The 20,089-nt window shown below is 43.8% G+C and overlaps 1 protein-coding gene across 3 annotated transcripts in view; it reads right to left on the bottom strand.

Annotated features, from left to right (window-relative positions):
• The window catches only part of LOC110397749 (alpha-2-macroglobulin-like protein 1), a 30,921-nt gene extending 12,185 nt beyond the window's left edge, over positions 1-18,736 (bottom strand). Inside the window, exons 1-21 of one of the 3 annotated variants that reach the window (XM_021394500.1) lie at positions 18,530-18,736; positions 17,232-17,394; positions 16,831-16,883; positions 15,962-15,979; positions 15,303-15,462; positions 14,377-14,461; positions 13,834-13,948; positions 12,149-12,260; positions 11,632-11,741; positions 11,012-11,179; positions 10,424-10,654; positions 9,965-10,028; positions 9,044-9,189; positions 6,824-6,973; positions 6,280-6,396; positions 5,573-5,720; positions 5,001-5,118; positions 2,292-2,517; positions 2,034-2,160; positions 1,635-1,756; positions 1,112-1,166 (exon numbers count right to left, since the gene is read on the bottom strand). In XM_021394500.1, the coding sequence (XP_021250175.1) occupies positions 1,112-1,166; positions 1,635-1,756; positions 2,034-2,160; positions 2,292-2,517; positions 5,001-5,118; positions 5,573-5,720; positions 6,280-6,396; positions 6,824-6,973; positions 9,044-9,189; positions 9,965-10,028; positions 10,424-10,654; positions 11,012-11,179; positions 11,632-11,741; positions 12,149-12,260; positions 13,834-13,948; positions 14,377-14,461; positions 15,303-15,462; positions 15,962-15,979; positions 16,831-16,883; positions 17,232-17,394; positions 18,530-18,736 (2,695 nt within the window). Of the gene's footprint in view, positions 1-1,111; positions 1,167-1,634; positions 1,757-2,033; positions 2,161-2,291; positions 2,518-5,000; positions 5,119-5,572; positions 5,721-6,279; positions 6,397-6,823; positions 6,974-9,043; positions 9,190-9,964; positions 10,029-10,423; positions 10,655-11,011; positions 11,180-11,631; positions 11,742-12,148; positions 12,261-13,833; positions 13,949-14,376; positions 14,462-15,302; positions 15,463-15,961; positions 15,980-16,830; positions 16,884-17,231; positions 17,395-18,529 lie in introns of those variants that run through there. The other 2 variants (XM_021394517.1, XM_021394508.1) reach the window with 2 other exon arrangements.

Genomic DNA, 20,089 nt, shown 5'->3' with positions numbered 1-20,089 from the left:
CATTACCAATATAAGCTGGGAGATGAAAGGATTGAGCACAGCCCTGCCAAAAAAAGACCTGGGGTTACTGAGGGATGGGAAGCTGGACATGAGCCAGCAATGTTCCCTCACAGCCCAGAAAGCCAGCCATATTCTGGGCTGCATCAAAAGAAGCGTGGTCAGCAGGTTGAGAGAGATGATCCTGCCCCTTTACTCTGCGCTGGTGAGGCCTCACCTGGAGAACAGCATCCAGATGTGGAGTCCTCAGTACAGGAGAGACATGTACCTGTTGGAGAGTGTCCAGAGAAGGACCACAAAAATGATCCATGGAATGGAACACCTCTCCTACGAGGACAGGCTGAGAGAGCTGGGGCTGTTCAGCCTGGAGAAGAGAAGGCTCTGAGGTGACCTGATAGCGGCCTTTCAGTATCTAAAGGGGAGCTACAGGGAAGTAGGGCACAGACTCCTTAGCAGGGTCTGTGGGGGTGATGTGGGGAAATGGCTTCAAGCTCAAAAAGGGTAGATTTAGGTTGGATATAAGGAAAAAATCTTTTACAGTGAGGGTGGTGAGGCACTGCAACAGGTTACCTGGTGTTGTGGTTGATGCCCTGTCCCTGAAGACTTTCAAGGCGAGGCTGGACAAGGCCCTGGGCAACCTGATCTGGCTGTGGTGTCCCTATTCGTTGCAGGGGCATTGGACTAGATGGCCTTCAGAGGTCCCTTCCAACTCTAAGGATTCTATGATTCTATGATTCTAAATTTCAGTTGCAGGTATGTCTTCTCAATGCACCTAGCGCTCACAAAAAAGCTGCAACTAGACCCACAGTACACTATAAAATTCAAAAACAGGGGCAGCAGTCCAAAGTCACACCCTCCAGCCTCCCATGTTCAGTAGTATGGTTATTACTACAGGCAAAAAAGTCCTCAGGCTGTCATATTAGTATCATATGGATGCTAAAAGCTTTGACCTCCCTCTTCACCTTTATCCAGGGAAGCTCCTGATGGCAACACAATTATAGTATGCTTCCGTACCTTAATCATGTTTGACAAACACTTCAATAAATGGGAAGACCCAGGAGATTGCCAGGAAGGGTGAGATGAGCAGAGTAAAAGAAGAAAACAATCTTTTTACCTTTTTTGGGACACAGGACGGAGCTGTGAGCCTTTTCTACTAGCACTCCCTCTGGCTGTTGAGCATTTAAAAGTAGCAGTAATGAGCACACAGAAGAGAAAAAGTGGATTAGAAATAGATACAGACAAAATTTAGGTCCAAGCCAGAGATCCTGCTTTTTTATCACACACACAAAAAAAAGTCAATTGTTTTAATTTCAGATAAGAAATTTTCAGAATATTTTAACTTATGAATGCCTGTAAAACAGATGTTCTAAGATTCAGCAGAGTTAAGGAGGAACATGAAAGAGTATAAATATTTAAGATTTTCTATTTAGAGGCCTGACCACAAGCAGAAGAACAGAAGTTGGCATGAAATGGAGGAGAGCCATATAATTCCTAAATCTCAAGGCCCCAGCTCAGGCCATTAGATTCTAATTGTACATATTGAATAACAAGGGGCAACTCCTACAATTACTCTGCGCCAAACTAGGAATTGCACAAAGTCCATTTTAAGGTCTAAGTAATAGAAGAGGTTGTCTGACCCGGACTAAAAGGAGTTTCGTGATTGTATCTTTCTGTCCTTGGTTTGGGACAAATGGTATCTCTTTGCCACAGAGCTCTTTGGTGGCAGTGGCCTCTGTGATGAGAGTGATGTTCATGAGCCCTGAAAATAAGACACATTTAGTGAAGAAAACATTGCTTCCCATTAATGTAACAGAAGTCACTTGTTGGCAGCAAAAATTTGGATTAGAGCCCTACTAACAGGAGGTTCTGTACCTCCTAGCACTAAACTGTGAGTAACCACGACTTTAGGAGAAATGCAAATGAGTACCCTAGATTAACAGGGCATATAACCAACCTCCTCACTCAGTCCTTATAAAGCATCCTCACCTTGTCCCATTCCCTCCCAGCTCCTCCACCCCACCTCCTTTTCTCCTCACCCAGTTGCTCAGCTGTGACACTCCACAGAAACGTCTTAACTTCTCCAGCACATAAGCAGCTGCTGTAGACACAGCCCTCACATGACTTCAGCTGGAAGTTTGGGAACTCCTCCATAGTCACTTGGATCTAAAGGGACAGCAGGGAGAGATGGTAACAAGACAAATGTCACATATTTTCTAAAATAAGGCAGAGATTTCAGCCATCTCTTACCTAACCATACCCCCTTTTTTTTGCAAAGACTGTCAGGGGTCACCTACCTTCATACATTGCTGCAGGTAGCTGAAGACTGTGGCCTTCAAGATGAAGGTCTCACCCTGGATCACAGAAGATGGAAGTGTGAGCTCCACAAAAAAGGGCTTGAAAACAAGCAGACTGGAGGCTGGAGCAAGTCCAAAGCCATTACGTCCTGTGCAGAACATCCCAGCTTTCCATCCTGTGATGGTGTTAGGAACAGTGACGGTGACAGTCTGGTTTCCACTGGGACTGAAGAGAAGTAGACAGAAATAGAAGCATTTAATAGAATCTTGTTGTATGGAGTGAAAGTTGACCTGGTCTATGTCCTTGTCCCCAGTACACTCCACCCCCTGACCTCAGTCTAACAGTTTACATCTGCTGAATTTGTAGCCCTTGGAGTACAGCCAAAGAGCCATGGGACATATCATTCAGACGAAACAGACATGCCAATATGAGGAGGGCTGCTGTGACAGTAATGCCTCCTATTTTGTTATGGTGGCTCACAATGTCAGAGGCAGATGGTGGTGGTATGGCAGTAGAGGTTGAACTTTCCCGCCAATATTCCATTACATTTTGCTGCCACAGATGGCAGCAGAGGGGCAGTCTGACAAAATGGTGTCTAACATGGAAGTGCGTATGAAGCAAAGGTGTGTCATTGAGCTCCTCGATGCTGAAAAAAATGCACCCACTGACATTCATTGATGCTTGCTGAACATTTATGGAGACCAAAGAGTGGATGTGAGCACAGTGAGGAGGTTAGGTGGTGTGTTTCATCAGTGGCAATAGTAGCAGTGTGTCAGTATTACTGGTGCATGCAGGCTCTTGATCATTACTGGCAAAAATGCATAGCTAATGGTGATGACTATATTGGAAAATGGGATTTTGTAACAGAGAATTTGCTCTATCAAATATTGTTATGGTGCTCTTTGTACCTGTTGTAATTTCCATGGAAATAAACAGGAGGCATTACTTTTAGAGTGAAATATGTACACCATTCATGAGCAGCTGAGGGAAGAGGTATTAAAAACATCTATTTCAGGTATTTGATTTTGGCAGCTTAGTCCCGCATACAGTCCCTTGTGAGAGGAAAGCTCCCCTTGGCATTTCACTCTTTCATCCTCACTGATCTAAGTTCACAATGCCTTCACCAATAGCCTCTGAGTCTGAGTGTATTACTGCCTGGCTACTACCTTCCATCCATTAGCAGACTCTCCCTGCAGACCAATATAAAGTCTGTAAGTCCCCAAACTAGCCCAGAACATCTTGCTATAGGCATTCACTGTTTCTGATTGAAATAATGCCTTCCTTCTGCTTTTTCTGTGTTTTACATTGACCTTACCCAGAAAAGGCAGGGACTGCTGCCTCAGATGCTTATATCAACAGAACACTTTGGACAGTAGGTTATGTGGCTGGAAGCCACCATTATCATATTCAGCACTTTTCTAAGGCAGCACTTGCCCTTTGCACGTGTGAAAATGCTTTACAGTTGTCAGCAGTTTTATTCTTCTTGGCCTAGGGATGGAGAACCAGGAACCAGAAGGACAGCAGGACTGGTCTAAGACAAGCAGAAATTATCAAAAGAGGCAGATTTTGCCATTCACCTTTCCATGAAACACTGACACCTTGAAGTCTAATAGGAAGACATGGCAGAGACTTGGCCTGTGCCCACATCACAACTTCTAAGAGCATAAGAGTAATCTGTGGCTGCTCCCACAGCAGAAAAAAACATCCCTCATCAAAGCTTATGATATTATTTGACTCCAACAATTGGAAACATTTGCTTTCCTCTAAAGAATCCACTTTTGCCAGGCATATACAATATGAGAGAAATTTGGTTGTTCAGATCAGGCTGATGGGCAAATAGCATAGGAGATATCTGCTGATAGTGAGTGAAAAGATGGATATAGCTGGAAGGAGAGGGCAGGTGAGAGAGAGCAGAGGCGGGGGGACCTGGCCTAAGCAGATGCCAGTCTCCAGACACCAAACAATAAATACTTAAAGCCAGAGAAGAAAAATATCCAAAAGCTTATCCTGTCCTCCTGAAGCTCAGTGGAAAATGGCTTCCCACACCACCATTCTGCTCCCTCTTCCTGTGTGGAAAACACTAGTTTGTTTCCTGGTCCATGGGGAGTCCTGGAAGCATAGGGAGCATCGTGGAGGAAGGACAACACAGCTGCTGAGTAGAAACTCCTTCAGCAGAGCACCTGGAATTCATATAGTGTTTGCCTGTTCAGTTCCCCATCTCACACTCAATCCAGACCCAAACACCTTCTCTCCCTCATTTGTGTTGGTGAGGCTACCTGCACACTCACTGAATCTTCAGCCTTTCTCACAGGACACAATCCCAAGTCCTGTGAAGGGCTTCTGTGGAGATCAGCTTTTCCTTCATCCCAGGATACATCACATGAGCCTACTTTGGGAATTGCTGACTCACAGGGACATCACTGCAGACTGCAGGCAGTAAAACAAACTGCTTTATCACACCATGCCTACTTTGTTATATATTCATGCCAGCCACCTCCCTTGGATGGATATTACCTCTGCACAGTCATCTAGTACAGGAAAACATATTTGATGCAGACATCAGCTCCAAGGAGAAACAATCTGGTAGGTATGAAACCCATAACATATGTCCTTTGGTGTCTTCCTTGGTAGCTTATGATTTAAATCTGGTTGTATCTGCTGCCATTCCAGGTCACCCAAACTAGGCTCCCACTGCTCAGTTTACTCACCCAACAGAATACAAATCCCATAGCCAGGTTTCTGTGAAATACTTGTGCACTTTCTCTTCAACTGGAGAAACAGGTGAAAACATAGTGGGCTGATAGGTAGATGTCATGAGATGTCCTGCTGGAAGTAACAAACACCCAGCTACCACAAAGTACTTAGGCCCTGGTTTAGAGTAGAGGGGCTCCATACTAGCTCAGGCTACGGGTCATCCAGTCAGGTCATGGGAAGCACTGCGCTGGAACTGAAGATGCTAGCCCAAATTTTACAACCTCTTGTCTCATTTGATAGAATAGAGCCACTTTGGGCCTTAATTGTGTTTGTAGGCACCACAGGAAGGGCAAATATTCCCTCACCTCAGAGGTTAGACCTGGGATCCACTCAACTCATTAACATTTCAGAACCAGGAGCCATAAGTCCCAGACAGCCTAACAAGCATAACAGGTTTCAAGCCAGAAAACAGTCTCTCCTCCATTTGCAATTACAGCAAGTACTGCCTCCTAGCTCAAACTCAGGACTGCTTTCACCTAAAAGACTGAACATCCCTAGTAAGAAGAAATAGTTGTCAAGTGCTTACTGTTATATTCTTCATGAGGCTGAGCAAACATCAACATGGGCCTGGAAGTGAACATCCCTCTTTCCTGTATCATAGTTGTTGACTGAGTAGTTAGACAGAGACTTGGTTTTCTGATGTTGGTGTTGGACATAATTTTCAATCCCGTTTCCTGTAGGAAAAAAGAAAGAACTGAAGCACAGGATACTTCTCCTATAACCTCTGCCCTTTATCCTGTGCCTTATTCTCCCCTTATGCATAGGAACTTAGCTATCCTCTGGCTTGGTGAGCTATTCTCTTGCTTCAGTTTAGGAGAGAATTATTCAGATCCTCAGCAAAGAGCAAACAAGGCCTTCTGTGTTAATTCATCTCGCCTGAGTCAGACAAGTTTCTTCTTCTTCAGAATGCATGGTTATTTAGGCACTGTGCCTTCTCAGCCTGCAAAGTGAAATTCCTATCAGATTGATCTTGAGCACCCCAAGTTGCTCATGATATGGAGATCACACATACTATATGAAATCCAATTAAAGTAACCCATAATACTTGGCATCCTAAATCAGGCAATTAACCACACAACAATTTCCCCTTGGTCAACAATTTAAAGTAGCTTATTCAAAGGGCCTGAACAGAACTTGTGTCCACTACTATCTGTGATGACATTCCTACATTATTGATAAAGTCAGAAGACCACATTTCCCTCAATTCATGAATTACAAATCAACTATTTTTACCTTGAATGCTGTAAACACATCAGGCTGATCAGAATTTTGGAACCTGCATAAATGATCATCTTCAGACACTTGATGAGGATACCCAGAGTTATAAACAGATGGAAAGAGCCCATAGATCTTGGAAAGCAAGAAAAGCAAAAGAAAAAAGTCAGCACAAATAATATCTGGCATTCGCTTTGTGTAGTATATCCAAGGCCAGTTTGAATTGCTCCTGGCTATCATGCGTGAATGTATGTCAGAAAAACAGGCTCAATGTCATTCTTCTCTGGCTCTTCTCCAATAGATCCAGCACAATCTGCTGAACTGAATATGAGACAGAGCAAAAAAAGCTGGGTCTAGATTTACTACTGGTGTAGAGTGGCATTCAATCTCCTTAACTGATGCTTCCTAATCCTTAGCTGTGCCACACTAAGAAAACCTTGATCCTTCTAGTCAGTGCTTTGAGTTCCTTGAGAGACAATCTCTGAAAAGATGCAACAGCCTGTCTCTCTTCCTCCCACCCCTCTTCTTGTCAGTGCAAAGAAGTTAGAGCAGACTCACTCACCACAGAGTCACTGAGTTCTTTTTCTGGCTTCAGCGAAAAGGCAGTTTGATCCACAGCCCAGACAGCACATGTAGACCCAGGTGCTGCCAGCAGGTGGAGATTAACCTCTGACTCAGGAAGAACTTTGGGCATCGAGAAACTCAGCTCTGCCTAGATGTGAAGAACATTTAAACGCAGGTAAAACATGTGCAACATTTCTGCTGCTGGCCCCTCTACCACTTCGTGAGCAGGGAAGGGCCCTACATGAAGAGAATTTCCAAGGACATGATTTGAACGGAAAACCAAGGAATCTCCTAAGGACTTCTAGAAGGTATTTAAGAAAACATCACGTTGGGATTCTAAGTGGAAAATGACAGGTCACATGAAAGACAGAGAGGGAGAACATCTTATCTACCATCACTGTGCACAGGTAACAGCACTGAAGACATTACCCAGCAAACCAGCACACCTCACACAGCTTGCTTTCTGCTCCTTTTGGAGCTCCACATAAAAAATAAGCCTAGTATTTATCTCCAGGCTCTTTGTGGAGTTGGTCTCAGTTTCCTGAAGCAGTTTGTATTCTTGCTTGAATCTGACTGTCCCTGGCAGATATGAAGCTGTGGAGCAGGAGTAATGCCAGTCCTCAGAAGTTAGCCTTTGGAGTGCAAAACACAGCCAAGAAAGCATTTTCCTATGAATATCACAATGACCACAAAAGTATTCTGAATTGCCAGTAAAATTTGTTTCTTCCATCAGCCATAGTCAGCTGTTTTTTCAATATCATGTACCAACAAAATTAATTGTCTGCTTCAGTAACAGAGCAGCCCTGAGCTCTCCTGGGATTCACAATGACAATCTGAGCTGGACTTTCCCCTACTAGGTCACACTTGCTATAAAAACCCACAGAGATAGATACAGATATTCTCTACCTTTTCCCAACATTGTAACAGAGAATCACAGAATAACCAGAAGGTTAAAGATGGAAGCGTCCTGTAGAGGTCATTTGGCCCAATCACCCTGCTCAACTGGGGCCACCTAGAGTACATTGCCTAGGAATGTATCCAGATGGCTTTTGACAGTCTCCAAGAAGGGAACTCCACAATCTCTCTGGGAAACATGTGCCAGCGCTGCACCACCTGCACAGTAAATAGCTTCCTGACATTTAAATGGAAGTCCCTGTGTTACAGTTTGTGCCATTTGGCAATTGTCCTGGCACTGGGCACCACTGAAGAGAGCCCTGCTCTGTCCTCTTTGCATACTCCCTTCAGATGTTTATAGACATTCATAAGATTCCCCCTGCCAGGCCTCCTCGAGAATGAACAGCCCCAGTTCTCTCAGCTTATTCTCATCAAAGAGGTGTTCCTGTTCCTCCATCATCTTGGTGGCCTTCTATTGGACTCTTCCTAGTACGTCTAGGTCTCTTTTGTACTAAGGACTCTGGAACTAGGTACAGTACTCCTTGTGCAGAACTCACCAATGCTGAGTAGTGGGAAAGTATGAGCTTTCTTGACCTGCTGGCAATAATTTGCCTAATGTAGCCAAGAGTACTGATTTGACTTTGCATCATTGACCACTACTCAGCAGGTCTGGCCATTCAGGCAGTTTTTGATTAACCTCACTGTCAATTCATCCAGCTCATACTTAACAGTTTCTCTATGAGGATCTTATGGGAGGCAGTGACAAAGGCCTTACTGAAGTCCAAGAAGACAACATTCACTGCTCCACCCTCAAACATCAGGCTGGTGCTTTCACTGTAGAAGCTGATAAAGACAGTCAGCCATGACTTCTCCTTGCTGAATCCATGCTGACTACTGACAATTTTCTTCTCCTTCATGTGTCCAGAAATGGTTTCCTGGAATAGCTGTTCCACCACCTTCCCAGGGATTAGTTTCCTTTCTCTTCTGAAAATAAGACTGACATTTGCTTTCCTCCAGCCTTTGGGAAATTCTCCCAGTTGCCCTGATCAAGTAAGATTATAGTGAGTTGTTTCACAATCACATCTGTCAGCTCCCTCAGCACTTGTGTTGCATTCCACAACAGCTCCCACAGTGCTCAGCACATACTTGCCCCATACATTGCAACTCCCTTCACCGCACACATACTTCAGTTAACAAGACATAGCACCCCATAGTGTCAGCCACACAGAGCTATACAAATTATGTATTCCTCACTCTCTTCTTTGGTTGCAGGAGCCACACTCACTCTCACACATTTTGTCATATCCTCCGACAAGAATCCTACCTTATTTCTGAAACACATAGAGACACTGAAGATGGCAGAATCAGCAATGATTTTTCCATTAGGGAAGATAACATAAACGATAAGCTTTGGAGCTGGAGCATACACTGAGCTGAAGGTAAGAGGAATGGAGAAGAAGCCTTTCAGCACTAGATGGAGGAGAGAGGGAACAAGAGAAATAAGTAAACTTGGTAATGGAAAGGGACTCTGATCAGCTTTTGTCCTTCTGTATGTGTCTATTAAATTCCTTTCCTCAGCTATTTCAGGACCACAGAGATTTCTGAAGACCACTGAAAGCAATCAGCACATCTTTAGACCTGGTATTCAAGACCTGCAAAAGATGTGCTGGTTCTGTTCATTGTCTTGAGGAGATGAAACAATTCTTTGGAGATCAAGATTAGCTACACAAAGAATGAGAGTCTCAGGTATCTTTCAAAGCCTCCCATCACAAAATATCTCCCATCTCATCATCAAAGAGATTATATTTGCCTCAACACACATATAGTTTAGATTATAATTTTGTTAAAGAAAAAAGACAACAGTCAACAAACATCAAAACAGTAAGATGTGGCATCCTAGCTACTCAAAGGTTATTTGTAGGCACAATTGCAAATCAAAGCAAGACAGTTTCGATAGAGGGAAAAGTTATAGTTTCATGCCTTTTGGAAGGGCAGTAAAAGGAGACTTCTTTGAAAATGAAGGCAACATCAAATGAGCCTGCAGGTCAAGTAATGCTGAGGATTGTTCTCTTGGCACCAAGCAAAAGGGAAATGCGAAAGTCAGAAATACAAGCTGTTTGGACATGATAGAAGAAGGATGAGCAAGCTCTAAATTGCAGAGAGGCTTATGCCACATATCCAGATAGAAAGGGATGCCACAGAACATTGAATGCTTACTAGACATATAACAGGGGAGTGCACTTACGTCTTGGCAACCCAACCCAAAGAGTCTTCTGACCTGCATGGACTATTCCTCTTTTCCCCATGACCTAAGAAAGAATACAAAAAGGGAAGGGAATGCCAGTCATATAGTCTTTGAGACCACTATGTAAATCAGTGTATTTCTAAGACTAGAGGTTAAATGGGGTTTGTAAGGGGAGTAGGAGCTTTACTCACACTCAGGTAACATGAAAAGTTCAAGGGACTTGGTGGAGGATAGATAAGCTGAATACCTGTCCTGCATCTGTGCAGAGCCCAAAAGAAAGGTGCTGCCTTTCATGCTGCTACTGCAGTCCCAGAATTAAAACCAGGATCCAGCCCCATGATGGCTAGATGAGCTACCTGTCAAAGTGCCAAGCCAAAGCTATCAAGTATCCTTGAACCTGTGGAGGATTCTGATATTGTGTCTTGAGACATCACTACTAGCACTTCTCCAAAAACTCACAAGGTAGGAGAAAACTACACGCTTGGGCCCATGTTCCAGGTCTTCCTGGTAAATTCTGAAGTCCACCTGGATAGCCTGCTTTTTACCACAAGGCATCATTTCTGGCACACGGACAATACTGAGAAAACTCCTGCTGGTGCTGTAGAATGGATGTATGAAATGAGAGGCTCTCTGGTAATTCATATCAACTGTCCCAGGCTCTCTATCCAAATCTTGATGCAGGACACTTGCCTGGTAAAAGGTAAAAGAAAAAAAAACAACCACAAAATACACACAACAGATTATTTCTTTAGTTAATCAAGTCAGTTGCAAATAAATCCAGCTGTTGCATGTTAGAAAGCTCAGGCCAGTTCTTAACAACACCATCAAACACATCTCTGTGTGAAAAATTCATGAGGAAGGCTGTTGAAATTCAGAGAATAAGCTCTAAAGTGGCACCAAGATCCACAACATGCTGAGGTGTTTCGAGGTGGAATTCTAGTCCTTCAGAAAGGAACAGGGGAGATGTCTGTGGGGCAGTAAATAGCACTGAGAAGCATGCTTACCCCTCACTTTCACAGGCAATGATACAGACCTTTCCTCACTTACCTCCAGGGAGGCTGAGGTGCTGTTCCAAGCAGTCGTGTTCAGGCTAAATGAAGCTGTTCCTGTGTCCCCAGTGATGTACTTTTGCTGAAACTGCTGCTCACCACAACTTACTACAAGGAGGACTTCTTTGTACTTCAGTGCCTCGCCTTTGTAGTCAATGACTTTGATCTGAGAATACCATGGTGAGTGACAGAAGCACAGAAGACTGTTCAGTGGACAGAATCTCTTCCAAGTGAGTAGCAGTATTTCCAAAGCCAGAAAAGTTACTCTTCCACTCCCTAACAACTCTGTTACTGGTAACCTGCCATTATCACATGCACTATCCTGTTGATCCATCTGTGCCGTTTATGCACAGACAAAATCCCAATATTCTTCACCCCTTCATTGCAGATGGCCTCCTGACTGCTGAAATTCCAAATGCTTGGATTTATGTCCCCCAGTGCATGCCCACAGCTGCTACTACTCAAGGTTTATTTGGCAAATGACAGTCTTGGATGTTTTTCTCACTTTTGTATATTCCAGCCCTTGCTAGAGGTGGGGTTGGAAAAGATGGCAGCCAGCAGACTCTGTGAAGGCATTGCTCATGCCCTCTTCTCCAAAAGACCATAACTGGGAATTACCTTTCCTCTGTACATCCCTCCAGAGTGGTAGTAAGAATTCACATCATCAAACAAGGCCATCCCGCCAATCTTGGAGATTAGTATTTTGTGGGAAGCATTGACCTTTATCCCTGAATGAAAGCAGTAGGACAGAAACATAAGGGAGGAAACCAAGGAAACCAAGCACTTGTCAGCAATTTGCCTGTAGAATAACCCACTGGTAATACTGATGTACATGTGCATACATATTCCATACCAAGAAGATGAGTTGTCCAAGGCTTTAGGTATCTGGTCTCCTTAACTTTTTCTTCTATCTCTTAGAAAGGTCTCTAAGCTTTACTACATGAGATTAGACCACAGACACTGAGCGCGTCATGCCTTCAGGAATCTGTGGCTCTGCCAATATCCATGAGATTAGATGGCAGGCCTCAGCGGGCTCAAAAACCTCAGAGCTCTTGCTAGTCCGAAAGTTTGTGGCGTTCTTGCTACGACTAATGTATCTTCATATGCCTCTTCACAGAATTATCTCCAGAATTACCTGTGCCATCCTCCAACAGTGAAGCCTCTGCAATTATGCTGTCCTGATAGTACCAGAAGTCTCGGCTGAAGGATAGGGTCACATTTGTGAAGAAGCAACCCATCTTGTCTGTCTGAAATCCCAGAGAGAGGAAAACAGGTCTGATCAAGGCATTTATGTCAGAAATTACCCAAATGGGGCAGAAAAAATAATGTAGGGCTCAAATAAGAAAATAAGCACCACATCAAAGACATCTAGGTTCAGAGAAGGTGTAAAACATAACAGAGAAACTCCTGAGGCAGGAAACAGAAAATGAGAAAGGGCACTTTGGTCACAACAACCCCAGGCAACCCTACAGGCTTGGGGAGGAGTGGCTGGAAAGCTGCCTGATGGAAAGGAACCTTGGTGTGCTGATGGACAGTCAGCTGAATATGAGCCAGCAGTGTGCCCAGGTGGCCAAGAAGACCAATGGCATCCTGGCTTGGATCAGGAATGGTGTGGTGAGCAGGACTAGGGAAGTAATCCTGCCCCTGTACTCGGCACTGGTGAGGCCCCACCTCAAGTACTGTGTTCTGTTTTGGGTGCCTCAATACAGAAAGGACATGGAGGTGCTGGAGCAGGTCCAAAGAAGGGCAACAAGGCTTGTGAAGGGCTTGGAGAATATGCCCTATGAGGAGCAACTAAAGGAACTGGGGCTGTTTAGTCTGGGGAAGAGGAGGCTGAGGGGAGACCTCATTGCTCTCTTCAAATACCTGAAAGGTGATTGCAGTGAGAGTGGGGCTGGTCTCTTCTCACTGGTGAGAGGTGACAGGACAAGGGGAAATGGCCTCAAGTTGCACCAGGGGAGGTTTAGGTTGGATATCAGGAAAAACTTCTTTACAGAAAGGGTTGTTAAGCACTGGAACAGGCTCCCCAGGGAGGTGATTGAGTCATCATCCCTGAATGTGTTTAAAAACCGTTTGGATGTGGTGCTCAGGGACATGATTTAGTGGTGGGTTAGAGTTAGCGTGGTTAGGTTGCAGTTGGACTTGATGATCTTGAAGGTCCTTTCCAGCCTGAGCAATTCTATGATTCTATGATTCTATGATGCCTGAAGGCTAAAGGAATATACAAATGTGACACTCCAATAGTCTTGAGATCTTGTTATTTTGGGACTTAGCTGCTGTCTGTGGCTGCAGAACCTGATTTTTTTTTTTTTTTCAAATCAAGCAGCAAGAGAGAAGGTCCAAGCAGGCTGCACAAAGGCTATGACATTCATGGCTTTCAGCATGGCGAAGTCTCTGCTCCTGCAGTGTCATGTGGGTTTGCAAGACAGGGGCCTCTCACCAGCTCCTTTGTCTGACAAAGGAATCAGCATCACTAGCATGTTGCCCACATAAGAGGAAGACTTCTTTAGAGAAGTGCCCTTTCTTCTCTGGGTTTGATCTTCTAGATGTTATTATATATTTAATTAAATAAGACCCATTCGATAGGAAAACAAGGCAGGGTACAGATAGCAGTCAAGAATGTGGAGCGGGCACCTGATATACACAGTGTCATAGCAGATACAGTTAGTAAGAGGCAGCACCAGCAGACTTGTGGCCAAGTAGCCAAAACCAAGTTGTGATACCACTACTGTTTCAGCTAACACTCCAGCAACCTTGCATTAGCCTGGGGCTCACAACAACTGTCACTGAATGGGATTCAGTTCCAGCTAAGCAGCTCACCCGGTTGTTGAATTCCTGACAGAGATCAGCTTTCAAAGCACTGGGAAAGAACTGAGATACCTTCTGACAAATGCTCACATAAACCATCCCCTGGACTGCTTTCCCATAGGTGTATCTGTTTAGGAGAGCAAGGAAAAGAAGAGACATTCACCAAAGCGAGAGAATGCTAGTGCTTGCTTTGTGTAGCCTAGATAAACTCATTCATGGCTATTCACAATATACCACAAGCATGGCAGCTGTACAGGCCCAAGAGGTCTGATCCACTTAACAAGGTCAAGCTAGAACACTGCAATGATATAAGATGAAGAGCTCTGTGATAAAATTAGTATCAGACTACTCTATTCTGGGAAATCAAATTACAAGAAGGATAATTTTAGGAATGTTTTGTTTTGCATCAGAGTTCAAAGACATACCATAGAATATTCTGGCCCGCTGTAACTAAAGTGCAGTAAATTTCCTCTGAGTCTCATGACACCTGAACTGTGATGTACTTGTCTGGTTAGAATTTAGCACAGGACCCACTTCTCCGAGCAGAATCCTTACCTGCCACATACCCGAAGTGGAAAAGTTTTATCTAGTGCATAAATCTTCACCGGTGCCTCAAAGATCACTTCAAATTTTGGCAGCACTGTAAGGAAAAAAAAACAACAGACAACTGTAGGAAACACTGGCCAAGAAGAGCCTTTCCAGAGAATCAATATGCAGACAGACTGTGCTGGAATAAGAGACAGGAAATTGAGAAGGAAGGCAGTTAGAACATGAAAGGGAATATTTCCGTTATTTCTTTAACAAATTTGCATCTATTCCCTGGTTGGTCGTTCCTTTCCAAACTAAAATTCAAACATGTCAGGGCATTTTCAGGTTGGTTGTTAGGAAAAACTTCTCCAAAACCGTGGTTGAGCACTGGAACGGGCTGCCCAAGGAGGTGGTGGAGTCACCATTCCCGGAGGTGTTCAAGAAAAGTGTGCGTGTGGCACTGAGGGGCATGGTTAGTGGGAAATATTGGTGGTAGGTGGACAGTTGGACTGGATTATCTTAAAGGTCTTTTCCAACCTTAATGATTCTATAATTCTATAATACTATAATTCTATGTCCATATCTCTCAACTTCAGACAGCTATTTGCACTAACTTCCCAGCAGTTAATTACGGAATGATAAAATAAGTGGCACTGGACTTCATATTCTCTTGAAAAGCCCATCCTAGTGACCTTATTTTGTCTGATACAGCCATCTACAGGAATCAGCTGTGTCAAAGGTCTAGGGCCTTGCACAGTGTTGCTTCTACATGATGACTGAAGGTCCTATAGCAATCCCTCTCCTGAGCATCAGCTCAGACTCTTTTCTGTGATGTTATTACTTTCTCCATTTGTTCACAGGATGGCTATCATGTGATAACCATAAATGCTCAGATTCCTAGAATAGAGCAAAGTCATCTTTGCTCTTCAGACATATCCCCCATGCACTCATACCATACTCCTCAACGGAGAAGCTGCCGTATGTTTTCCTGTTCGTTACATTGATGACATATGTTCCCAGTAGAGGCTCATCACTTAGCTGGAAAGACAGATCTGCAATGCCTTCTTGGGGCACCACATTCAGCCACTGCTCTATCCGGTTGTTCTTGGGGTCCTACACCCACAAGAGAGAAAGAAGCAATTGTTCTAGCATCTCAGTGATCCACAGTCCATAGAAACCCAGCTTCAAGATTTCAGTGCTGGTGAGAAAGAAAGCTAAGGGACAAGGTTTGGCATAGTACAGTCAAGAAATTTTGAAGATAATACAGTACTAGATTCTGCTGTCAGCATCTGAATCCCCTTCTACACTTCTCTAAATACTGATCTCAAGGAAAGATCCTTTACAGATCTAACATATTAACATAAAGGTCTAAAATTACGTCTATGGTTTTGTACTTCAGAAGCAACTCAGATTTCCAGTTAAGTAACTGAGAGCATAACATCAAGTGCAAAAACAGGCACAGAGGTTGTATGTAGTATATTAGATTAAGTAATCTTGATGTTCTACCATTCTACTTACAGATCCATAAAATCTACCATGAACTGTATATGAATAGCCCAGTGAAATGGCTGCCATCAACATTAACGTAACTTTAGATTTCAGCATCACTCACCTGGAGAAACAGGGAAATCTGGGAGGGAAAGAAAAGTAAAAACATTAAAAGAGAGAAATACATGCCAGCAACACATACAAGGTACTTCAGATGCAGAGCCTTTTGTGAAGGATGTGCAACTAGTGATTTGGAAATCTAGAGCACTGACAAGCAATACAAAGAACAGAGATGTTACCAAAAAGGAGAAATATGGTGTGGATTCATTACAGTAAGGTCGGGAAAAAGGGAAAGGAAAAATCAATCTGAAGGTCCCCTAGCACATGTTAATTACTTCCTGACAGAGTCCTCTATCAGGAAAGCTCATGGCTAAAAGCAATATAGATCTGGCTCAGCTGCAATATCTCAAAGGAGTCACAGAGGTAAATGATCCTGTAGCTTCGGAGGAATCTCTGGAGGTCATCTAGTCCAGTGCCCTTGCTAAAGTTTATCTCATTAGAACAGATTGATCACAGGCTTCTCTGGTTAAGTGTTGAACATCTCCAAGGAACGGAATGCCTTCTCTGGGTACCTGCTTCAATATCCGATAATCTTCACAATGAAAGAGTTTTCTTAATGTCTCATCAGAATTTCCCACATTTCAACTTCGGAACTACTCACTCCTCATATGACATCACCGTGTAAATCAGTATGTGCCACGCTTGTGCTTGAAGGACTATTTTACTAAGAGGAGCAAGTGACATGTACATCTTTCCCATCTTCCTGAGCTACCTGCCCATCTACCTGAGTTACTGTTCTCCTCTTGACATTCATCAGAATGAATGCAAGTGACAAGGAGCAGTTAGAACTTTAGCAGATAAGCAGAGGAGAAGGAAAGTAGGATTAATGCATAGAATAGGGAGCCTCTTCCATAGACCCCAGGGCTGGCTTACCGAATCATTAAATGCAACGAAGTCCTCATCCAGAGTCACAATACGAAATTTCACTGAAGGCAAGGAAATCAGGGAATATATTTGTCACATCTCAGTCCTTCCCTGCAGACCCCTACTCCTTCTGTCTCCTCAGGCCCTGTCTCCATTGTACACATTTGATAACATTTACACGGACATTCTCCCATGTAAGATAGCATGGGTAATGACCTACTGTCTCCTGCAGCTTCACAGTCACCACAGGCTGGACATCACAGGCACTGAAAATATCATTTCAACAAGAAATGTCTTCTCAAAAACTTCTGCTAGGGCCTTCCATGATTTTCAAGCAATTGCAGTCTTTTCATATGATTTTACCAGCAGAGAGCCTAGGACCTATGCTTGCTCTCATATGCAGCTCTCACCTGTTTGCCCTGGTTTATAGATGGGCTTGTCCATTTGAATGAAGGTGCCACTGCTTGCCTTGTGGATCAGGACCTTTTTCTTCTCCTCAATATTGACCTCTTGACCTGTAATAATCAGTTTGACAGTGGCAATCTCCTCTGTGCCATCAGCTGGAGGTGCAACCTGTACAAAGAGGGAAGAGCATGCAGTCACCAAGTAATATTACTTCTGAGAGCCCTTAGCAGGAATTGACAGTAAAGTGGAAATGAAAAAACTAACCAGTTACTCTCCACCTGTGCCAGGGCATCCCCTTCAATACCTGGATTCAGATGGCATTGTGATCTCACTCAGTCCTACACTAAAGCAGGAGGCTTTGCATATCATGAAATCCATCTTTTTTCCCACTGCCTAAGTAATTTCATCTCTGGAGACAGGAAAGGGAGTGTCACGAAGATAAGGAAATGCCAGAAACTTGGGAGATGGCAGCACAGAATCGAAGGACAGACACTGAGCTATTTGACATAGCTTCAAATGCTAGGCTTTCAAGACTATGCAACATGTACAAGTAAGAAAGCCAGATCAGAAAGAATGCCTGAGCTAAACACAGGGTCTTCCTGGCTCCTGCAACAAGAGACCACAGCAGCCTCAGAACAGAATACAGTGTATAATAGAAGGGATATTATGTTGGTGCGACTGTCTTATCATAGATCTTAGCCAAATTCTCACCAACAATGAATGAGCTGTAAGATGCTGTTTAGAAATAACAAGCATATCCACTTCCATCCAACTGCTGGTCAGTAGCTCCTGAGAGCTGAGCTGCTTCCTGACTGCAGGTCCTGCAGAAACTGTAGGCTATGTTGTGCAAACCACTATTTCCTCAAGTTTTACCCATGGAGCTGCACAAGACTTTCGGAGAATCATAGAATGTCTTGGGTTGGAAGAGGCCTTAATAATCATCTAGTTCCAACCCCACTGCCATGGGAAGGATTGCCACACGCTAGATTGGATTGCCCAGGGATCCATCAAGCCTGGAAGAAAAGCTAAAGCTGCTTAATCTAGTCTGGCATAGAGGAGAAGGAAACAAGTAGCATGGTAGTTTTTAACAAATGTGACTTCAAATGAAAAGTTAGATTCAGAAGGGCAATTCAGTTCTGACCAAGAGATACTGTCCTGGGTTTCACATCCATAGGAACCATCTACTCTCATTCCTACCAGGCTCACTCCAAGGCAAAGTAGAGCCTGCCCTTGTCAGCACTAACTTTTACAATTCCTGGTTTTACAGTTGCTGAAGAGATGGCATTTGCCTAGGGTGGCTCACCCAGAACTTAGTGCACATGAAAGTCTTCTCCTTTTGGATGTTTTTTTGCACTAAGAGATCATGTCCTGCAAGACGCTCCAGGACCAGCTTTACTTGAATTGTTGCTTCATAACAGGTGATATGGAGGCAGGCAACTTGAATGGATGGGTAGCGGAGATCTGCAGGGATCACCACCAGGTAATGTCTGGTACAGAGGAAAGAAGACATCAAATGTTGCATCAGGTTGAAGCCTCAGAGAGAAAGCACACCTGAGCATAAGGTCTAACCTGGTAGCCCCCCCCCAAAAAAAGATGATTCATATTTTAACTTGCAGCCATGAGAGACAACATGAATAACTCTGCTGCCTTTTGGAGTGATTTGACAGAGCAGGAAGAAGAATAGCTGATGGTGTGGAATTTGGCCACTCTACCTAGATTGCTGGAGACTGAAGGAAACTGAAACAGAGATTCAGCATCACTCACAGTTGGTGAAAAGCAGTTGCAGTGTGGAACAGAAGGCTCAGGAAGATGGCTGTCATCATCTTGAGGGCTCTGCCTGTCCAGTCTCCAGACAATCTTCCTCTGAAATCACCAAGTTTCTTTTCAGGGGGGTAACTTCTTTCTAGGACAGATTGAATGTCGATTTGGATTTGGGGAGGAGCTAGCTTCTCCCCACCTCTTTCTCTCTCCAGACATTATATTCAATCAGCAATAGAAATGGGCGTTCTCTGCCAAGTATCCTTTAGCCAATAGCAGATGCAGATGCTTTGGCTGTCATCCACCAGTTTGGAACATTCCCCCCAACCCTGCAAGGCCACCTTGGAAACATTTGACCAAATGGGCATTTCATAGAAATAAATAAATAAATGAGCCACAGAACTTTGTTGATCAGTGACCCAGGACAGGTCCTGATCACCTGTGACTTACACCCCTTTGTTTCAGCTGGAGATGGATTGCTGCTGCACAACCAACAGCAAGAGCTCACCCCTGCACACCCCAGGTAGTGTTGTCATTCAGGATAAAGGCTCAGTAGCTCTGAATTGATTTATGGGCATGTTTATCTCCATAGGCTGTTTAGCTTGAGAACATGGACCAACTCCTTGCATGTACATGAAGGAGCAATGTATCAACACTACCATCAGCCATCAACCACTAATTAGCTTAGTGACTTTGCCTTTTCTCTCCCTGCACATAAGTAAAATGAAAACATTCATCGACCAACAGAGATTTCCACTAGCTTTTCTGCAACATCCATTTGCAGTAGCACCAACCACAAGGAGAGTGTCTCAGGAACTAGTTCAAGTTCTTCAGTGTTAATGGCTAGGTTTGAAGGTCTAAGGTGTAGAGACGTCATCTCGTTTTACTCTGTTTTTGAACACATGAATCACCTTAGAACTCATGGATTAAGCAAGGGGGCTGTTTTCTAGCACTGATGAAAACCTCTACGGAAGGGTAGATAACTGCACTGCTTAACCATCCTGGCTTCCAGAGGAGTACTGTCACAATGCAAAGTATCTGTTTTGAGTGTTACATGAATTGCCTTAACTCATGAACTACATCTCTGGCATATGTGAGACAACAT

Source organism: Numida meleagris, chromosome 1, assembly GCF_002078875.1.
Source record: "Numida meleagris isolate 19003 breed g44 Domestic line chromosome 1, NumMel1.0, whole genome shotgun sequence".
Classification (NCBI taxonomy): Eukaryota; Metazoa; Chordata; class Aves; order Galliformes; family Numididae; genus Numida; species Numida meleagris.
The sequence above is the reverse complement of the archived record's forward strand: the minus strand, read 5'-3'. Positions and strand labels throughout refer to the sequence as shown.